General features: G+C 49.8%; 6 protein-coding genes across 6 annotated transcripts; 3 read left to right on the forward strand and 3 right to left on the reverse strand.

Annotated features, from left to right (window-relative positions):
• Window positions 1–301: 301 nt before the first annotated feature.
• Window positions 302–1,525, reverse strand: BCR38DRAFT_315905 (mitochondrial import inner membrane translocase subunit Tim54; the record flags this gene model as incomplete). Its single annotated transcript, XM_040854700.1, has 1 exon — window positions 302–1,525. A coding segment is annotated over one exon (1,224 nt), but the record flags the coding sequence as incomplete, so codon positions are not given.
• Window positions 1,526–2,569: 1,044 nt separating this feature from the next.
• Window positions 2,570–3,695, forward strand: BCR38DRAFT_528410 (Cupredoxin). The gene is made up of 2 exons (XM_040865428.1): window positions 2,570–2,950; window positions 3,077–3,695. Exons 1-2 carry the CDS (start codon window positions 2,708–2,710, stop codon window positions 3,473–3,475), a joined length of 642 nt encoding a protein of 213 aa, XP_040710183.1. The 5' UTR covers window positions 2,570–2,707; the 3' UTR covers window positions 3,476–3,695.
• A 2,384-nt stretch (window positions 3,696–6,079) lies between these two features.
• On the forward strand, window positions 6,080–7,625 carry BCR38DRAFT_114860 (uncharacterized protein). Its single transcript, XM_040853413.1, has one exon. The coding sequence runs from the start codon at window positions 6,206–6,208 to the stop codon at window positions 7,553–7,555; it is 1,350 nt and encodes a 449-aa protein (XP_040710184.1). The 5' UTR covers window positions 6,080–6,205; the 3' UTR covers window positions 7,556–7,625.
• Window positions 7,626–9,087: 1,462 nt separating this feature from the next.
• BCR38DRAFT_461582 (uncharacterized protein) lies at window positions 9,088–10,628 on the forward strand (the record flags this gene model as incomplete). The annotated part of the gene is made up of 4 exons (XM_040862542.1): window positions 9,088–9,111; window positions 9,384–9,543; window positions 9,606–10,418; window positions 10,474–10,628. The coding sequence occupies 4 exons, from the start codon at window positions 9,088–9,090 to the stop codon at window positions 10,626–10,628; spliced, it is 1,152 nt and encodes a 383-aa protein (XP_040710185.1).
• Window positions 10,629–14,412: 3,784 nt separating this feature from the next.
• BCR38DRAFT_414361 (uncharacterized protein) lies at window positions 14,413–15,726 on the reverse strand (the record flags this gene model as incomplete). The annotated part of the gene is made up of 2 exons (XM_040858927.1): window positions 14,413–14,675; window positions 14,733–15,726. 2 exons carry the CDS (start codon window positions 15,724–15,726, stop codon window positions 14,413–14,415), a joined length of 1,257 nt encoding a protein of 418 aa, XP_040710186.1.
• A 2,057-nt stretch (window positions 15,727–17,783) lies between these two features.
• On the reverse strand, window positions 17,784–19,253 carry BCR38DRAFT_490499 (S-adenosyl-L-methionine-dependent methyltransferase; the record flags this gene model as incomplete). The annotated part of the gene is made up of 6 exons (XM_040864529.1): window positions 17,784–18,097; window positions 18,181–18,620; window positions 18,684–18,807; window positions 18,874–18,997; window positions 19,054–19,063; window positions 19,123–19,253. The coding sequence occupies 6 exons, from the start codon at window positions 19,251–19,253 to the stop codon at window positions 17,784–17,786; spliced, it is 1,143 nt and encodes a 380-aa protein (XP_040710187.1).
• Between the last annotated feature and the right edge of the window lie 1,216 nt (window positions 19,254–20,469).

The raw sequence follows: 20,469 nt of genomic DNA on the forward strand, positions 1-20,469 counted from the left end.
AATTGCCTCTTGAGATAGAGTTGTGATTGGTTATACAGACAGACGTAGCTCGTATTGCCGAGCCGCGACACTCAAGTAGCTCTCAGCCTCTGCAAAAACTGGCGTCAGGTAGACTCGCGGTCCTTCCATGCACCCAAATGTTCAATATATAATCACCAGCCTGACCGCAATGCATAATGGTATCTCTCCACAGTCTAATATACAAGTCTTCGTTACCCGGGAATGCTGCAAGATCTTCAATCGAGTGCTTGTCGAATCACTCATCGGAATAGTAGGGTCTCGGTTCTGGGTCTGACATGGCCCAGCGCCACATGCTTCGCAGGCTTGCCTTGATCCAGCCCTCGACCTCTTCCTCGGGCACCTTGACCTCTCTAGCACGGGCTTCGTCCTCGGGTCGAATCTCGAAACGACGCATGCGCATTGCAATCCGCGGGTCTACTACTATCGGCTTGGCCCAGATTTTCTCCTTGGGCACCAGAGGTGCTACTTCGCCTTCCTCGAGGACTTCCTCCTTCCAGACTGTCTTGACCCAGTCCTTCTCCTCGTGTTCGAGCGCAGTCTGAAACTCAGATTGCGAGTCTGAATCGGTCGAGGCTGGTCCATCGCGGTATTCTCTTGACGCCTCCAGACAGACAGCGGCCACTTCGCGACCGATCTGGTCGGCGAGCTTTCTCCGGTTGAGGAAGCGGTAGAGTCGGGTGGGTGTGTTCAGAAAGCCGAGGACGTGTGGGAACGGGATTGGTGTGGAAGGAGAAAACTCGGCGGGTATCAGCATCGGTATCGAAGAGGTGGGATAGTCGTTCGTGGTGTTGTAGGGTACTGGTTGGGGTGGCCGAGAGGGCTTCTCTTCAGGTTTGGGTATCTCCTCCTTCTCGCCTTCGGCGGACTCGCCATCGGGTGTTGCAGGGGCTTCCATCTTCACGACTTCCGGCGTGGGTCGCGGCGGTTCAGTCAAAGGGCCTAGCCATCCTTCGTGTAGTCCTCTGATGTACTCCTTCCACGCATGTCGTCCAACCACAATATCGCCACGAGTCCCCGTCCACTCGGGCGTGCCTTGGTTTTTCCTCATAATGTGTATGATCTCATCTGAAGTGAGCTCTTGCGGATCCTTGACAGACGCTGCCGGCTCTTCGGTTTCCCGCCTGTTTCTCCGTATCTTCTCGGCCACGGCGGCCCTCACATCGCCCTGCTGTCGTCCTTGAACAAATTCCCAGTCAAGACCACTTGCGGCCAAGATGGGCTTGATGAACTCGGAGTAGTGGTCTTGGGCGACCCTCAATCCATCGCCCGGCGGGCTTTCAAGGTAGATGGTCAGTTTTCGCGGAAGCTGACGGGGATCTTTGAGCGTCTCTTTGCCAAGATGCGATACGGCGTGACTCCACCGAGCGGTTGCGCGTTTCTTTTCTCGTTTGTCGTAGATGATGGCCGCCGAAAAGCTTCCCAGGATCCCCCAAAATATCATCCAATTACGTGAAGGAAGTTTCTTCGGCAAGTTGGGCAAGCCCATCATTCGCAGGACGGGATTCGGGGCGGGTGCTTTGTATGTCTTTGCCGGGGTCGAGGAGGCAGCAGCAGCAGCAACTGGAGCAACTGGTGCCCCAGTTGCTGCTGGCGCTTGCGGTGGTGGTATAGGGTCGGCCATTGCCGTAGTTTCGACAAGGCTTGGCGTATGAAAATGATATCTCACGATCGCAGACGAGCCTGGACTCGAGATCTCCGACAGTCAGTCCAACCATTCATTGGAGAAGCTCAAAATTTGGTCGGGTCGGAACTAAGTATCGCCTATCGCATTATCACGTTTAGCGCGACTGCGATTCTAAAATTGGATGTTTCTGCCCGTTGACAAGGCACGGTCCGCGATATTGACAAAAGTCAAAGGGTATGTCGTCACATCGGGTATAGATGTCACCGAATCGTGCAGAGACAGAGAATGAAACAAAAGAGCATCATCATCTTCCCCAGCGCCGGACCATATGAAGCAAACCTCCGAGTGTGGAGATGGATCCCCGGATGTCGGCATTGCCAAGTTCATCGATCTGAAGTACTGTTCTTGCCGAGCCAATCTCTGAACTATAGTTGAAACAAGCACTGTTTGTGTTCCCAAGACCGATCTGTACCTCCGCCCCTTTCACTGGCACCATTTGTCCCATCCATCACTGGCCACACTCGGTATAGAATCGACAGTCTCACCGATGTAACAAGGGCCGTCATTTGTGGGATGATCCCTCTACCCAACATAATTCTCAACATTTGAGTTCAGCTCGACAACAAACTACACAGGTAGTGTTATTCATGTGCCCAAAGCATGTCGTCATGGATTGTCGCGTAGTCGTCTTGTTTACGGTACCCATTGCACTGCATTGCCGCTCGTGGGGTACTTGCATTCCCATATAGGAAGTTTTGACTCAGAACTAGTGTAAGAGGCAACCTTGAGAATCGTCTAAATTATCACGTCCATCTAGTTGCCATGCGTTGCGACGGACCAGTCAGGACTATATGGGTTTGTATATATATATATATATATATATATATATATTTATCTATTTCAGCCTCTCTCTACCATACGGCGCTTACTCACGGGCCATGACAATTATTCGCCATCTTATATCTCCCGCCTCTTTCGAACTTTACAAAACAATCAAACTGTTCGAAGCATTCGTATAACTCGTATATTTCAAATCACAACATCAGACCGAGACCATCCATCATGAAGTACCTCAATCTTGCCTTTACAGCCGGCTTGGCTGCCGCCGCTACGATCCGCATCGATTCAGGACCAGGACTGGTGTTCAAACCCGAGGATATTACCGCCAAGAAAGGCGATATTCTGGAATTCCACTTCCTGCCCATCAACCACAGCGTGGCGCAAGGCGACTTCAACAACCCGTGCCAGATGCCTACATCAGGCGGTTTCTTCTCGGGATATATTGCAACGAAGGATACCGAGTCTGTAAGAGTTATCATTTCTGCTAGCCACTGTCTCATCTCTGGGAAATATGTCACCCAAGACTCCTTATCTGATCTCATGATGTACAAACAATCATGTGTCAATTGCTAATTTGAGCACACTCAAAAGCCCACGGTTTTCCGTGTAACCGTTAACGATACCGAACCAATCTGGTTCTACTGCACTCAAAACTTCCACAGCCACTGCCAAGGCGGCATGGTGGGCGTTGTGAACGCCCCATCTGGGACCAGTGGGAACAACACCCTCGCTGCCTACAAATCCGCCGCTGCCAACTTTCAAGGCATGGCAGGCGACGCCATGATGGCTTTTGGGGGTGAGGTTATGCAGGCGGGTACGTCGACTGGGGGAAGCGGCACGGGGTCGGGCACGGGAACAAACACCGTGACTACGCCGTCGGCGAGCATGAGTAACATGCCGGGAATGAATATGAACGCTGCTGGAAATGTGAAAGTTGCTACCATGGGAGTGTTGGGGGCTCTGGGGCTGGCCGTATTTGGCTTGGCTTGAATGCTGAGCGAACAAGATAGATAGGTGCTCGAGGACGGGTTCCTTGTTGGGAGTTTTGTCTTCGCAAATTATCTGTACAGGTGGTGTTCTCGAGAGAGACAGTTGTGTGACAGGTGGGGTATATGGCTACACATTGTGTGATCTGTAAATCTTTCAATTTTGGAACATGCGATCCGTCAAGTTTCTGCTCATTTACTTGAAGTTTGTATCTCAAAAGGTATGCCAACGAAGCACAGGTGTACTCCATGTGCGCGAGTCAAATTATACACTAAAGTAGGATAGTATAACGTGAATGTACACCGAGCTGGTCACTTTCATGCGCCAACGCGACCGGCCAACTTAATCTTTGATTTTCTCAACAACCACTTATGGCAAAGTCATACAACGAAGCAGACTTAATGCTAGCCCTTCAAGCTCTCAAAAATGACCAAAAACTTGGTCTCCGACAAGCGGCAAAAACGTACCAAGTCCCCCGAAGCACCCTCCAAACGCGTAAAAACGCGCCCGAGGCGCTGTGGTATTTGCAACGGGACTGGGCATAATGCGCGAACTTGTAAGATCGCATTGCCATCTTCTGGAGAGGAAGATTCAGAGTAGTTTCAATTGATTTACGGCGTTGTGGTTTTACTATCGTAAATTTTCTATGCGAGGTTATGTAAGGGTGGCCAGCTCGGTGTCATGGCCAGCTCGGTTTACATTCACGTTAACGCTCCATTTGAATTGATATAGCATAGCCCGATATTCCAGTCTAGCTATATGACGAGATTTATTTTGGCATCCACTTGACCTTCATATCAGACCCATAACTGCGGAAAGTAAGGCTTGCTCCGCCTTTCAGCGGCCCGTTGCTCTTCAATCGCGCTACAACGAACGCATAGATAACAGTTCCCTCGCCCAGTCAAACGCCGTCCGTGCCTCTTCATCATGGATGTCCATATCAGCCCCAAAGTTGAGCAACAACTCAATGATCCTTCTTCTGAATCCAACGCCATCCCCGCACATGAAGACTCCTTCTATAAAGGCCCCACCCATGCTGCAGCAGTCTACACGCTGACTCTCAAACGCGTAAAAGAAGCACGCAGGATGCAGCGCCCTATGGCCGTACCAGTTTTGTACATGAACGTCGGCTCCGGGTTCGCCGCTAGGGCGTCCCAGTGCAGGAGCTTACTGAGCTTGGCGTCTGGTGCATTGAAGTTGTGAACAAGGAAGCTGATTATGCCTGCCCAGTCAGCCTCGGTGAGGCGTCTCGTGGGGAAGGTTTGGAAGAAATTGTGTAGTGGCGGTGTCGTCGGGCGTGATAATTGATTATTGGTTTCGGCGGGCGAGGATATCTTTATGGATGCGGTTTGTTGGGCTGGTGCTTGTGCTTGAGTAATCCCGCCAATTATTCGCGGTTTTGAGGTTGTTAAACAACGTTGCCATGAGGGACCTGTGGCCGTGTTTGTCGACGGCGTTTACGTCCACCCCCTCCTAGCAGAGGAGCTCCATGTCCGAGGCCGGAGCCGCCTTGGTTGCGAGAATATGAATTGGCGTTGCACCCGAGCTCGTCCATGAAATCTGCTCACTGGCGGATCAACATTCTTTTCAGGTCGTGAGAGATGTTATACGCGAGCGAAGTCCGCAAGGGCGTGGTTCACCAGGGAACATGTCCAGGTTATAGGGCCAAACTGGATGGAACGCTGATCATGTATGTCTGAGATTATCAAGAGTGCCGACACTTTGAATGTTGTTCCACAAGATCTAATATGGCTAATTTATTAGAGGCCGTGACAAGTTGACCTTTAAGATCGTTCTGGCCGTCTATGCAAGCTTACCTTTCTCTTTTCCATATAATCAACAAAGCAAGCAACTATTACTTCATTTCAAACAGAATCTCGAACTTTTCAGGTTGGCGCCTCGCTGAACCGGGCAGATTTCTCTGTAGGTTCCAGATGTGACCGCATCGGGTGACGATACAAAGCCGCATTTTGGTCATGGTGTTGACCTAGTTGCCAGTTAATGGTGAGAACACAGAAGAAATCCAGGTGCGCTGCCCTGTTCGTGGAGCCAATGGTAGTGGCCGAGTAGAACAGTGACATATAGGCCCAGAACAAGGGCGCGTCCAGATCCTCGATAACCCGACTGCCGCTACAGACTTGCGACTTGTCGAAGTGCCATGCCCAGATGCTCAGTATTTGGAGTATAACGTTGCCTAGGTCTCCCAGCCAGCAGTCAATCTATATCGAAAGAACACCAGAGAAACCAAACTTGAACGTAGAAAAATAACTCCATAGGCTCTACTCGTGCCTTGAAGGAACAATATCGTAGCTCATGTCGTATTGCTGTAATATGGAGAATCCACTTACACGACTGTACTGCTGAAAGCAAAACCAGTGGCACTACTCGTTATTGCCATCTAGTTATTAGCTTAAAATTTTTTAAATCAAACAGTATCTAATAGTTCATGTCAATCTAGAATTTGCAATGCCCATGTTCGAAATCGTTGTAAGAGAAGTACCGTAATATCCCGAATTTGTATAAGCATTATTCCGTGTAAACGAGGAGATGAGTGCATCAAGCAAGGCGCGGGGCAAACAAGCATAAAGCTGCCAACCGGCCGTCTAAATGACGAACATCAAAACCAACCATCGCGACTTCGACTTTGGCATCACACTCTGTGTAAACCGTCGTCAACTACTTAACTTGAAGTACATTGGAAAGACATAACACGATCGAAGTCAAGTTGCAGTCATGTCGAGTTCCGATTTGGGCAAGAGCAAGCATGGCATCCCCGACGTGGTGATGGAGCACATCGACAGATACGTCGACTCGCTTGCGCCTCAGATTCAGCCGCAGATTGCCACCGAAATTGACACCTTCCAGCAGAAGACCATCGACAGTCTTGACGACCAGATTGTCAACGCCTTCCGTTCGCTCTTCAACAAAGGTAACGATGGAAAATCTTCCGGAGGTGCTTCGAGATCTCTGGACGCTTCGGCCCCGGACTCGTACGGTACCGAGTCACTTCCCTTTGCTGATGAGATTGCTGCTTTTACTCGTTCGCTCTCCAAAGCAACTGACGGATTTGATGATGATCTCCGGGGGATTTTTGACTTGACTGAGGGGGGTGGGGAATCTGATCGAGGCAGAGAACTGGGCGATTCGTCTCACCATGGCGCCATAGGGTTTCTTTCAGCGGCCCTTGAAGCCGTTACAGAACACACAAGGCCCGGATCTGGAGGAAAGGGCGGCCAGCAAGTCTCACTGGACGGACTTTTAGGTGTACTGAGCAGTAGGGTGAAGGAAGCCTCCCGCAACCCCGAGGAAAAGGCTCGGGTCATCAGTCCAGAGATCAAGGAAAAAGTAGGCGTCATTCTACGCAAGCAACATGCCCCCCTTGCCGAACAGTTCACTCGGATCGCTCTGGACCATATAAAGCGATGGCTTCGCGGAAACACCTCCACCCGCGATTTGGGCGATGGTCTCAAGGGCGAGATTTCGGATCTGGTCTCCGGCATTGCTGGAATGTTCAGCCACAAGAGCAAATCCGACGACAATACGCGAGAAATAGATCGCGACGAGAACGAGGAAACTGGAAATAAGGGCATTTCGGGAATGATCAGCAACAAATTGAGCACAGGTCTGGCCAAAGTCCACCGAGAAGTCCGGCTCGAGTTCCGTACCATTTTGGGCGGCATCGAGAAGAGTCTTTTCGAATCACTTCCCGACGACGTCCAAGGCCCCTTGGAAAAGGTGCTTGGTGGGAACCCGTTCGACTCGTCCCTCAACAGCTCTGCGCAAGCGGGCTCTCGAGGATTTGGTGATGACATCAAAAGCCAGCTGGTCGACAAAATCCGCCGCCTTGTCCGCAAGGTCCAAGAAACTCTCCGCGAAAGCATTCTCTCCATGGTCAACGGTGGACATCGTAAGTTCGAGCGTGCTAGTTGGTTGTTTGTCCAGGACAAGGTGGAATTGAAGGTGCGCAAGTATCTGCCTGATGTCAGGATCCGAGTGCCCGACGATGTTGGAAACGAGGGCGTGAGTGTCGGCGCACCACAGACGAATATGAACTTGCCACCGTCAGGTGGATCCTCCCAATAGTTTGGTGGCCAATCCCCGAGTCAATCTCCATACCCCAGCGGCCCTCCTGGTCATGGTTCTCAACCGGCTTATGGTGCTCCTGCGTATGCTTCTCAACCATCGCCATCACAGAGGTATTCCCAGTATTCAGCGGCGGACCCTAGTGCTTCACAGCATGACCAATCCTACAAACCGGGTTAGTATCAGGACCAGAGCCAACATTACGACCAGGGTCAAAACTACAGTCAGGGTCAGCCGTACAACCCAAGTCACGACTACAACCCCAACCAGCAGTACGGGCAGAATCCACACTACGGCTAACATGAACCCTCCAACCCCCATTTGTGGTGTCGTGTTGGTATTCTATCGTCGTCCGCGGATCGAGTACATTGTAGTATAGGCGTTCTTTGGTAGAGGCCAAGTCATATCTCCGTAGTAGCCAAATTTTGACCATGCCTCTGGCAAAAACATACCGTTTTAGTAAACAAATTTCTCTCCCCATACCAGAAAGGGCCAGTATCTGTTTGTGCAAAATACGTGTGGGAGAATAGTGGCGATTCATCGAGGTAACGGGACGTGAGACTTCAAATACCTGATATAATTGTCAGAGATAAGGTAAAGCGAACAGTCTGGACTCTTCTCACATGTGCTTAGGAATCTCTCTCATTATGTATAGATCCGTCAGACCTACGTGATATTGATTTGGACAAGACCTATGCAATCGTTTGGACTCGTCCCTAACCTATACCTAAGTGTAATGCCAATGGGCATGAGGTATAGTCGAACTTATTTGCGAGATGCGGAGCCAAGTGAAATGTTGGAGAATTTCCCATTGATATCTGATTTTGCCCGCTACATCAAAACTCACGCCTCCATAGCCATTGGCGTGGGCATTGTCATGTCATATCGTACGGCGTCGATAGCAACTCTTCGAGAATGGCCTGAAAGCCACGATGGCGTCGCTCTGAACGGGTATGCCCGTAGCTCTGTCTGCCGCATAGTCTAGTGCGGCTCCGAGTGAGGCATTTATGGGCTTGGCCGGTCCCATCCACTTGGGCTCTCGCCTAAGTTTAAGTCTTGGGCCTAATTGCTTCAGCTTATCTCTTCAGAGAACCCACCGTGGGATTGATCCGTGTTTGGTAGCAGCGAGGAAACTGCACGTCGAATCGATTGGGCTAAAACTAATGAAATGTCAAGTCTTCAAACGCTGCGAAGTACTCCAGTTTGGAAAGCCCAAGGTATCGCGAGCTAGGAAAGTTGTGCAAACAGCAAGATCCCCAGACGGAAGAGATGGTCAACGACTCCAACAGATTGGCTCAATCAGTTCACGTCATCATTCGGCACTGCCGGGTCTAGAATGTGGCCTGGAAGGACACGCAAAATGCGCCGCCAGTGAATGGCTGACGGGGCTTGCTGCTTTCTTGGCGTCTTAGTTGGCGCTATTTGTGTCTGACGGCATTGGCCATCTCACAGCTATTGTACCAAGGCCTTCAGTAGAGCGAAATCTCAAGGCCATGGCAATGCCCAAGTTTGTATGTATGAGTTGACAAGACATGGCTGGAGCCGAAGACCTGGCAGTACGTAGATGGTTCTTTGCTGGGCAGCCGTCTAAGGACCAATAGTATTTCCTGCCACGGCATGGACCAATCGAGAACATCCCATTGATACGGGATCAGAGGAGATATATAGCATTGGAATGACTTCTCTGTTGTCTGCCTCTACATCCAAGTTGAGTCACAGGAAGTTGTCGCCTGCAAACACTGAAGTTATCATGATGATTTTCTATCTTCTTCTTACCATAATTCCATCACTTTCCTTCGGCAGAACTATTGTGATACCTAGATATCAGAGCGGCGTAATATACGATGCCATAATAGTCGGCGGCGGCCCCGCAGGCCTCAGTGCCCTGAGCGGACTCGCCCGCGTGCGCCGGAACGTTCTCCTCATCGATTCTGGCGAATACCGCAATGGCGAGACAAGACACGTCCACGACGTAATTGGCTCCGATGGTACTGCAACCCTTCCAAAAGCCCCTTTTCACCAACCGTCCTCCTAAACTAATTCATCCCAGGCGTCACACCCGCCTACTTCCGCTACCGCGCCCGTGAGCAAATCTCGCACTACGACACCGTCTCCATGACTAACGGCACCGTGACAAAAATCACCGTCTCCAAAGACAACACCTTTACCGTGACCACCAATCTCTCCAGTAGCACAGAAACCATCCAAGCCAGCAAAATAGTTCTTGCAACCGGGCTAATGGACCTTCTCCCTTCCACCCCAGGTCTCAAGGAAAACTGGGGTGAAGGCATATTCTGGTGTCCCTTCTGCGATGGACACGAGCACGCCGACCAATCCCTCGGCATCCTAGGCAGTCTGGAAAAAATCGTCGGCTCCGTCCCCGCCATGCTGGAGTTAAACACGGATATCATGCTCTTCGTCAACGGGACTGACGTCCCCTCCGTCCAGGCCGCCGCGAACAAGGCGAATCCCGACTACGCCAAATTCCTAAGAATGCGCAACGTAACCATCGAAAACCGCACCATTGCCGCCATTATCCGGATGCAGAACGGCGGGGCGCATGAGGGCGTCGATCCGAGTCTGCCCAGTTGGCCAGAGCACGATTTATTTCGGGTTGACTTTACGGAAGGTCCGTCGGTAGAACGCGCGGCGTTTTTGGCCAAGTTTGGAAACAGGCAGAGGTCGACGCTGGGGCAGGACATGGGAGTTTGGCTATATGGGGGGAGACTGGCGGCCGATAATGCGAAAGGGTTGGTGACGAATATTCCGGGAGTTTATGCGGTGGGGGATGCAAATTCAGATAATTCGACGAATGTGCCACATGCGTTGTATACGGGGAAGAGGGCGGCGGTTAATATTCATGGTAAGTTGATTCTGATGGATGAGACAGGTGGGAGTATGAGCTAATGTGACCGTAGATGCCTTGGCGACTGAGTTTTATGAAAAACAGTTGGGCGTCGATGTTCCTGAAAAGGCGAAGAGGAGCTTGAGGCTAGACCTGAGGGCTGTTTGGCAGGAGATGAATGGGTGTGCTGAGGATAATATACTATACGCTGGGGATTACGACCAGTAATGTGTCCAGCTTACTACGAGGTCTTGAGCTACATTGATCGGCCAAAATGAGACTTAGTACAGTAAAAATTCTTACATTATTCAATTGCCTAGACATTGAAACACCCGTATTCAAGTCACAAATAGGAAGCTTTTGACAGTAACGCAGAGCACTTCTGCCCCTTTTCAGTCGGAGTAGGCAAAGCTATGCTCCAGCCCCTACTAGCATATGCCAATCCCATACACTAGATTATATGTGATTCTAGCATGCGGTCTTTCAATAACCCACTTAGTATTTCCAGTGTCTCGGATTAGATTATGTTTCCAATCTGTCCAAGTTGAAGACTACGGGGCAATTTAAACCACAAGAGCTACCGCGAGTTTGCCCACAACAGTTCATGCTGGTATATAGCAGATTCCATGTTTTGTTTTGTTTTGTGTTTGTGCTTTTTCTTACTCGCCTTCTCCGTCGTTAAAGAAACACTCCTCCACCAACTCCCTTCCTTGGAATCCGTCCTTATCCTTGACCAGCAATAGTTGACAGGCGACTCACTCCCCACAAACACGTACGCATCATATAATGTTGATACGTGACCCCATGGGGGGTTACCCTATAGCTATAGATAAGATAGATAAGAGCTATAAAAGAGCTCTGCCAGGCCAGAATAGCTGACCTGGCCATTGACGTGGGGTTAGGGTTGTTGGGTGCTCGTTTTCGTTTTTTCCGGTTTCAGACGAGTTATGTAAGCGCGTTCTTGAAGGGTATTTAAGACGTTATGTACATAGTCACTCTCTTGAGAAAAAGATAGGAATTCAAGCGGCCTTTTCCACAGTAATCTGAACCAATTTCTCTTTACTTGGAGGCATTCAATGTCTGACGTACCTGTTGAGGTACTTTCTGTTGCCCCTATAGATCTGATTGTGCCTGTTGAGGCCATTGTTCCCGCCTTTCACCTGTTGGGGTGATTGATAAAGGACCTGTTGAGGCTCCTTTCCTTCTCCAGCCTGCTGAGGCTCCAGTTGTTCGTACCTGTTGAGGTACTTGTTGTTCTGATCAGGGCAAGAGCTCTTGATCTTGTTATTTCTTTCCACCTCCCGGATAGTAAGGTCTTGCTGAGGATCTTGTTGTCCGTTGCCATCATCTTACACCTTAAACCTGCGGGGGGTTTCACTGCCCGTCGTCACCATCCTTTCCCAATACAACAATTCACACCCCATATGCACTCGCATCACCACTTAGCGACAGTACGGCGATCATAAGTACTGCTCCAGAAAGGAACTGACTAGAAAGACTAACGAACAGTACCGCGAGATTTTTACCTCATATTTTACGTTAAGGAGCGCGTTGGCTGATAACTCGCCAAACTTAGAAACGACGGGAACTCGCTTTCCGTGGTGCTCACGGGGCCGGAATAGATAGAGCAGCCCTTAACCTCTTAAAAATGGCTCGTTAACGGCTGTGAAAATCCCCTCTGGGCTGTCTATAAGTCGCTAAGCGAATGTTGAATAGTATTGCTTGGTATAGAGCTATATCTTCGAGTTTTCAGTAACTCTCTCGCAGCGGATGAACTTTTCGACTAATTGTTCACGTTCTCTTTCCAAGTTTAGGTCTTGTTGATAATTCCACGTTAATATGCGACCGTGCCGTATAGGGGTGAGGTATAACGTAAAGGGGGTAGAGCTATGTGCCAGCTCTTACGTAGTTAAGCTGCTAGGGGCACTTGCGTCTCCGTACGCACTCTCAACTTCGCAGCTGTTGTGTAACGAAACCTCTAATAGTCTAGCTGCGTAAAGCACTAAAGAGTCTGTAAGGGTTTGTGCTAGTAAGTAAGTCCTGCTGCGGAGTCCTCAAGCAATAATATCGGGGTCTGACGTATGGAGTATAGGGCTCTGGGTAACTGAAGTGATGCGAGTGCATATGGGGTGTGAATTGTTGTATCGGAAAAGGATGGCCAGGTCAGCTATTCTGGCCTGGCAGAGCTCTTTTATAGCTCTTATCTATCTTATCTCTAGCTATAGGGCAACCCCCCATGGGGTCACGTATCATGAAGTATTCGAGTAGGGTAACTGGGAATAGAGTCGTCAAGGCAGTTTGCCTCACCAATGGGTTAGATTGATGCTTAGATTGATCACTGAAGTAGAGACTGTCTATCTATGAAATGCCTGGGAGTCCTGTCCCTTATATATCCATCTCTCCTTCACTGATCTCGTTGGATCACTTGGATCACGTCGCTCCTGGTGATCCCAAGTAGGGGATCACTCTGCCAAGCGTGATCCCTATCACGTGACCTCTTCCTTTAGTCGGGGGCCTAGTTGTTCCTTTCCGTCCTTGTGGGGCTTTGTTCCTGCGGGGTTCCGTCATGGCCTATTGTAGGGCCTGTCGGGTTGGTTTTGGCCAGGTTAGAGCCAACGGTTCGTAACACTAACATAGTATTGTGGTGGACGTAACGCAGTAGCTAATAGAGCGAACCTACGTAGCAGCGTATGTATTTAGTCCAGCCATTAGGGCACGGTTTGACATACGGGAGCACTTGTAGAGGTACCGGGGGCTTCTGTAACGAGGCAGAGGCACATAGGTACGAATCAAGGTTGCATATCAGTGCATCTCTATTGTTGAATACTAAACTAGAGAAGAAAGAGAAGGAAAGGGTTACAAGTATGTCTGGCCGTTCTCCTATTATAAGGGGAACGCGCTCGTCCAGATCAGGGCAGGCCATGTCAGGATGTCCCTGCTTATCGTCCATGTGTCAGTCGTCACAGCTTCGAGCCTACGGCGTATTTAATGATAATAATAATATATTCTATATTTATACCATCCTAGAACATTTGAGTTTCTTTTCCGCCTGATTCTAAATAGTAAATTCAAAATTCATTAAAAACCGTCCTGGAGGCTCGCAAAAAGAATCTTAACATTACTCTAGACATAATATCTATATATAAGTTGCGGCACTTCCGCTGTATTTTAGGAGTTTTCTGCTCATCAAAGCATAGGACTCGATGCGAGTGCATATGTGTGAATTGTTGTATTGGGAAAGGTTGGCTACGTCAGATATTCTGGCTTAGCAGAGCTATTGCAGCTCTTATTTGCTATATAATTATCTTATCTATGGCTACAGGGTAAGCCCCCTTGGGGTCACGTATCAGGACTCTTGTAAGATACCAGAAGGGTTCTGCAGGACACATTAAAGATTCGAGATCGTCGAAGAACGCAAAGCAATTCAAATCTCTCTCTTACCTGCGACCTACCCTCTGGGCATCTTGAATCCACTTTGTTACTGGAGGACCTGTATTATTGTCTAGATAATAATACAACAAAACTAACTCCAAGCACGGCGCCCCTCGACTTCGGGTACGCCTACCTCGCGTCAATCGAGTACGGGATCCGCAACCTACTCGAGAAGCCGGCTAATGCGACGTTAGACCTGGACCAGGACACATGCACGACTTGACAGCGCCATCATTCTGTGCAACCAGGGCCTCTAGTGCAACAGCCCGCTGGTGCACCGTGTCGCCGATGACGTGTGGGAGCTCAAGGAGGACTGCAATGAGCTGGGCGCTGACAAGTGGCACACACACGGCATCGTTTGGAACACGGGCGATACCTATGACATAAGCGTCGAGGTCAAGGCAGCCAAGTGCTATATTTAGCCGTATTTGTAGTGTAAGCAGGACGTGTATAACGAAGTGGAAGTATATATGTATATACTCTAGCGCCTGAGCCTTTGGGGTGAGCAAACGCAGATACATTGTTACGACACTCTGTATTAGCTCTGTTGCGTAGCTATTTCCAGTCGACCTGTTTCTCGCTATATTGCAATGTTCTCCTTTGCCATTGGCACGGCATCCTTTCCAAATGTGCCAAACTTGTAATTGCTGTATCTGCCGTAATCCTCCAAAACTGGATTCGACACCTCGATAGCCCAGTCTCCGCGCACGAGCATATCATCGCGAAACTCAGTCAAGAGTTTCTTGAGCTCCTCCACCTTGGACTGCGTATCTCGAACCCGGGTGAGGGTTCGCCCGAACTTGAGTGCGTCAGTGAAGGCGCAGACACCAGCCTCGCCACGGACTTGGAAATGATTAGTAGACTTTCACAGTAAATTAACTAGACCAATTCAAGACTTACAGGGTGTCATGGAATGCGCTGCATCCCCAATTACCATGACCTTGCCAGCAGGCAGCTGGTCGGCTGTCAGCTGCACCCCTTGGAGCTGGAATCCAGGGCTTCTGTATCCCCCGACGGGGACCTTGTCCACAAGCACGCGAAGGTGGTCGGGGTACGCCTGGGTCTTCTCGCGAGCAAATGCAGCCAGCTCCTCCTGTGACGCCCCGACCGTCCAGGTGGGATTATCGTCGGTAGTGTTGGGGGCTTGCTTGTCAACCCAGAGAAGGATGAAGTAGTAGTACCCAGTCTTCCCATCGTCACTGACCTTGTTCAAGGCGGCGAAGACGGCGCTCTGATCATCACTGCCCAGGGTAGAGTTCATGACGATGTAGCCCGAGTGGGCCAGGGTGAGCTGGTGCGCAAAGTCGTCGCCGCTGAGCTCGACCTCGCCCACGAGCGAGCCGAGCGCGAGAGGCTTCATGACGTCCTGGCCGCGCAGAATGTGGTTCCGAACCACGCTGCGTGTCCCTTCGGCGCCCACCAGTATGTCACCGGACTCTGAGGTGCCGTCGGCAAAGTGCACGGTGACTTGGTCATCGTCCTCGTCGACTCTCACTAGTCGCTTTCCGAGCTGCACGTTGATGCCCTGGAGCAGCCAATCCCTCAGCCTCTGCCGGTTGGCACGCACTATCTTGCCGCTGTCGTCGCTGATGACGCCAAGTCGTTGCTCGGGTCTCGTGATGTCGTAGAAGACAAATTGGGCCGGGAGACCTAGAGGGAGCAGATGACTTGTCTTGTCAACGGGTCCCAACTCGCCCAGAGGCATCGAGGCTTCCAGGTCCGCGAGGGCTGGGCCGAACAATGACAGGGCCCAGCCCTGAGTCCGGGAGTCAGTGGTCGGGTCACGCTCAAAGATGGAAAAGGAGATGTTGTTCTTCCGGAGCTGATGGGCAAGCGTGAGACCACTCATGCCAGCACCTATGATGAGAATGTGGGGGTAGGGTTTGGTAGCCATGTCGCGCCGAGAGTGCTCTTTTGTTTAGGTGTGAGATGCGCAATGAGCTGGGCCTCAGCCTAATTTATCAAGATATGATGTGATTATTTTTTACGAAATATTCTGAAAGCTTTTGAGTCAAGAGATAAATGCTGGCCAGGCAAGGTCATGCAGTAATGGTGAATGGCTACATCAGGATTTGCATTTGCCATAGCCCGTGATCTTCAGAACAATACTGGCGGTGTGTAGTTCATGGTAAGATTCCGAGGACCGCGCGGTATGCTCAGGGACTTAGTAAGAGACGTAAGGAATTTCTGGTTTCATAGATCTTTGGAGAAAAGATACACAACCTGTAAGTGCAAAACGCGCTTAGCCTGTCTCTAGTAGGAGCTGGTGATGGTGTAACAGGAATTGGGCACCCATCATACCCTATACGCCGCGATCTAGACCTCCGGGTTCGGGAAATGTTTACAAATCAATACCAACTTTAAGCTGCTTCATCTCTCAATACCCATACACCTTCACGCCTCGCCGTGCTGGTCTGTCATTTTTTCGATGAAATATAATACACTGAGGGATCCGACGTGCAGCAGCTGGGGCGAGATGCAAAGCTTTCAATGGAAATAAGAGGCCGTGAGTACGATAGACGCGTTGCTATGCTGTAGTCTGATCCGTGGTTCTTACACCACTTATCACTAGTACTTTATGCAGTCAGCGCGCCCTTCCGGATGCATCGGGATTACATGCAAACCTCAGCGCGGAATAAGCCTGGCGGTGGTAAGTAAAGCAGAATAAACTAAACATGCCATGCTACTGTGAGGACCGAATATCTCTCCGAAGTTGCCTTCGCAAAGTCTTTCAATGTTAAGCGTCTCTGAGCGGAAGCTACCCAGAAGACCTACCCTAGCACGCCTCATATGCATTTGCTGACGCTCTGTGAGACTGCACTACGTGCACCCACCCAGGCTTCAAAAGCCTGACTAGTGTGAGATGCCTGTAAACGAGGCAAATTATCCCTTAAGCCTCAAAAGACAATGGTACTAAACTTCCCTTATTCGGCCATATGTGCTAACAACAACGCCGATCACTACACAACCCACGCTATATACACCACTTACCCGTGCCACGCCCCACCCGTAATAGTCGCTTTCCCCCCTATAGCGTGAGCCACCAGCATTTCATATAGACTATGCACGGCTCGGTACGATGAACCAATTAATCACTCAAGCTCTACCATGTGCCACCTCCTTTTCGCACACCCCCAATTTTCGCAGTGGCCACCAAAGAAATGACCAGAACTGCACCATACCATAACTAATTGAACAAAATAGCGATCAACGATTGGTCAGTATAATTATGTAGCTAATTGAATAAATCATCAATATGTGTTGGTCATTTTAACAATACGACCACTTCTGATGACAATTTGCTGGATAACTAACCCCTCCTCTTCTGATTCTTACGGTTCACATTGCTCAACTGGCTCTTCGGCCAATTCTTCAACATCGCTAACAATTGGCTCGTAAACTGGCTTCATCCTTGTTCAACAAGCGGAAGGATCTCAGGTCACTATGCAACGCATTGGTTACTTGAATAAACCGCCTGTAGGTCAAGAAGAACTAAAGCATGACGTTGTCGTCGACGCACATGATCTAGAGTCACATGGGGCGGTTTTGTATACAACTAGGCCTCATTGAGATAGCCCCCGGCGCTCCCAATGTAGAGTAAATATGTCACGTCAAACTTTCATTTGTTAATCTCTCGGTGGTGTCACTTCAGTTTGGCTGCGCGAAAAGTAGGGGTGTGCGAAAAAGGGGGGTGTGCGAAAATGGAGTAACCCATGGTAGCTACGGTTTCAAGATGCGGGATGTTTCTCACGTTCTCGGCATAATTCGTTTCGAAATACTAAGTTTGAAGTTCACAGGGGAGAGCATGTCTCCAGGTGCCTAGCTGCATCTTTTGTTCTTGGGCCATCCACGAGCTTCGCTGGACACTGCCATTCGTAGTTGGCCATGAGAAAGTGCTATATTGGTCTATTCGAGGAATGGGAGGCAATAATCTAGGGGCTTCAGTAGCCCTCAAGCCAGTGCTATACCAAGGATACCATGGCAAAGCTCGCGATTATACATGATGCGTTCCTTGACCACCAAGCCGACATCGCCGAAGATCTCGTTCCACTCCTTCATGGTCCGCTCCCGACTACCACAAGCGCCCAGCATGACCATGTCTAGTGAGGCCGGAAACGCGGGTACTCCTGCCTCCGGCAATATCATGTCGTTGATCAGAATTACAGAATGCGCCGTCATGGCCGATCTGATCTGGCGTAGTATTTGCTTTGACTTCTCGTCGTTCCAGTTGTGAAGGACCCAACCGAGATGATAGAACTTGGCATCTTGAAAGCCATCAGCACGTAGTCCCAACATATTCAAGCAGTCTTTTGCAGGGAGCTGCAATTAAATTTAAACATTCACTCACTTTTCAGAGGCTGGGGCGTAAAGAAATCGTGTGCAACAGCCTCGACACCCGGGGTCGGCATGGCATGGGCAAGGGTATCGGGCAAATCCTGCAACACGACACGGCCAGGCACTTCAGGAAAACGCTCCTTGAACTGGGCACAGTAGTGTCCGATATTGCCGCCGATGTCGACGAAGACGGGCAGCTTGGGATCCCAGCCCTGCGTGTCGCGCTCGATGGGATACTCATCCAGCCATCGACCCCTGACCGTCTGCTCCATGGCCATGTACTTGATGAGAGCACTCCTGTGCTCGGGATTGTGGGAGAACCACGTGTACGTGTCTAAGTCGGTCTTGTACGCGGGCTGAAAGACGGTGGCCTTTCCGTCGGTGACGTCCTGGTAGTTGTTGTTGCGCAGGAAGGCGGGCATTTCCTGGAACAGAGGACAGCAATTTTCAAAGCTATGCAAATCCATCATCGTCTGATCATTAATGGCTTGAGTTATGAGGGGTATATCAACTTACAAGTGCGTCAAGATGGTGATTGCCTCTGGCATCGCAAGATTTTGGCATTTTTTGTTGGCCTCAAACCGGTTGATGGCGGCCTCACGGATGAGTCCCACCGAAGCCATGTATCTCAGCAGGCGTCCTGATAAGCACATAGTAATCAGTACGGTCCCCTGGAAAGTCTCGTCTCCGTGGATACTAGACGCACCGAGGGTGATAGGATGAGCATTCGTGATGTCCTGTAGCTCTTGGAGGCTCTTGGGTCCCGAGTTCGCCAAGGTCTGGAATATCTTCAGGTCCTGACCAATCCTTGCAGCTGAAGTTTGCAAGGGCTATGAAGAGTGGTCAGCGGTGATGAGGAGACGCATGTAGGAATAATTGTGTTCACATAAAGCGAACTGCGGCAAATCAGTAAGACTGTTTGTGTTGGGGTATTGGAAGGGAGTTTTTCATTTACATGCGTGTAGCAGTTTCCTCAGGCGTCTCGATAGAGATAATAATCTCGTGTAACTGGCCCAGTAAGGCTTTCCGGGAAGGGCCCTCTGCTGACGCCAAAAGCTGCTTCACATCTTGGAGAGGATTCGACATGTTGTTCTAGTTAATGATGGTCAGATGCTATGGAGAAAGGGAGTGGCACCGCGCTCTTCCAAATTATGTTGAAGGAAGTTCCTGAGACTATGAGTTGCTTAACATAAGTCTGCTTCATGTGAGCAAAGCCTGAGGTCCTAGACTTGCCGAAGAAAGGATTCGCGTCACAAGGATATACTTCCTGACATTTGATCCAACGCGGCAATGAAAATCCCGCATCATTGCTTACAGTGAGTGGTTCCGATGAGTACTACGGTGGCGTTCATGGTGGGTCCACGGTGTCGTCCGCGATACCTATAGGACGCGATGACTTCAGGCTGTATTAATGAGATGACATCAAGTTCTTAGAAGGATTCGAATTATGTGTTAGCCGTATATGTCTTGTCCAACTGGATTTGTATGCCGCATTCAAGTAAAACTGATACACAAAAGCTCCTTATCGGTCAGCTTACTCAAATTCAGGTCCGTTACTTCAAAACGTCATTGCATAATATTGGATCGAACTCCGAGTTGAAGCCCGCGCGGTACTATGAGCGAAGGACCTGAGAAATGGCGATTGTTTCCGCGTTAAGGCTGGGTCTCTCGGGTCTATTCAGCTCCATAGATTTTAATAACACTGCAGGCTAGAGTTATATAAGAAGCAATAGGATATGGAGCAAGGCTAAGAATAATTGCCTATCGGTGCCAACCACGAAAGGTGTGCTTAATGATGGTACCCTGACTACCTTATTCCGGGGGTATACTATGGCTTTGAGAACTATATTTGTCTTTTGAGTCCGACTGGATGTGCAGTGAGCGAGGGAACACTACAATCTAATAAACGCCATTGATGATACAGGTTATTATTCTGGCAAACCTCACCCCCCACCAACCCTCTTTCGTTGAGAATACCTACCGCCGATAGAGGGCTTGAATTGTAAGTCAGTAAGCGCGAATCAACTAAATCTGACTCAGTCTCCCGTTCTGCATGTGGGACTAGTACCATGTAATGCTCTGGAAGCCGAAAGGCGCTCTTTGCCATAGGGAGATCGTCGATGCAGTTCTGGATTAGCAATCTATGTACCTAAGGTACGTAACATGCGCCGCCGAAGTTTTGCTTGAAAGGGTGTCCAGGATCATGGATCAAGCCGAGGCCAGGGGCTTCTACAAAACAGATATAGGCACATGAGTGCATAATCAACGCTCATGTAAATATTGTCCATAAAGACTTCAAAAT

The sequence above is a fragment of the Pseudomassariella vexata genome (assembly GCF_002105095.1).
Source record: "Pseudomassariella vexata strain CBS 129021 chromosome Unknown BCR38scaffold_22, whole genome shotgun sequence".
In the NCBI taxonomy this organism is placed as follows: Eukaryota; Fungi; Ascomycota; class Sordariomycetes; order Amphisphaeriales; family Pseudomassariaceae; genus Pseudomassariella; species Pseudomassariella vexata.

Excerpts from the sequence above, each read along its gene's own strand:
- BCR38DRAFT_528410 (XM_040865428.1), top strand. The coding sequence starts at position 2,708 with ATGAAGTACCTCAATCTTGCCTTTACAGCCGGCTTGGCTGCCGCCGCT. Across the intron at positions 2,951-3,076 it reads CAACGAAGGATACCGAGTCT|CCCACGGTTTTCCGTGTAAC; the intron begins GTAAGAGTTATC and ends CACACTCAAAAG.
- BCR38DRAFT_114860 (XM_040853413.1), top strand. The coding sequence starts at position 6,206 with ATGTCGAGTTCCGATTTGGGCAAGAGCAAGCATGGCATCCCCGACGTG.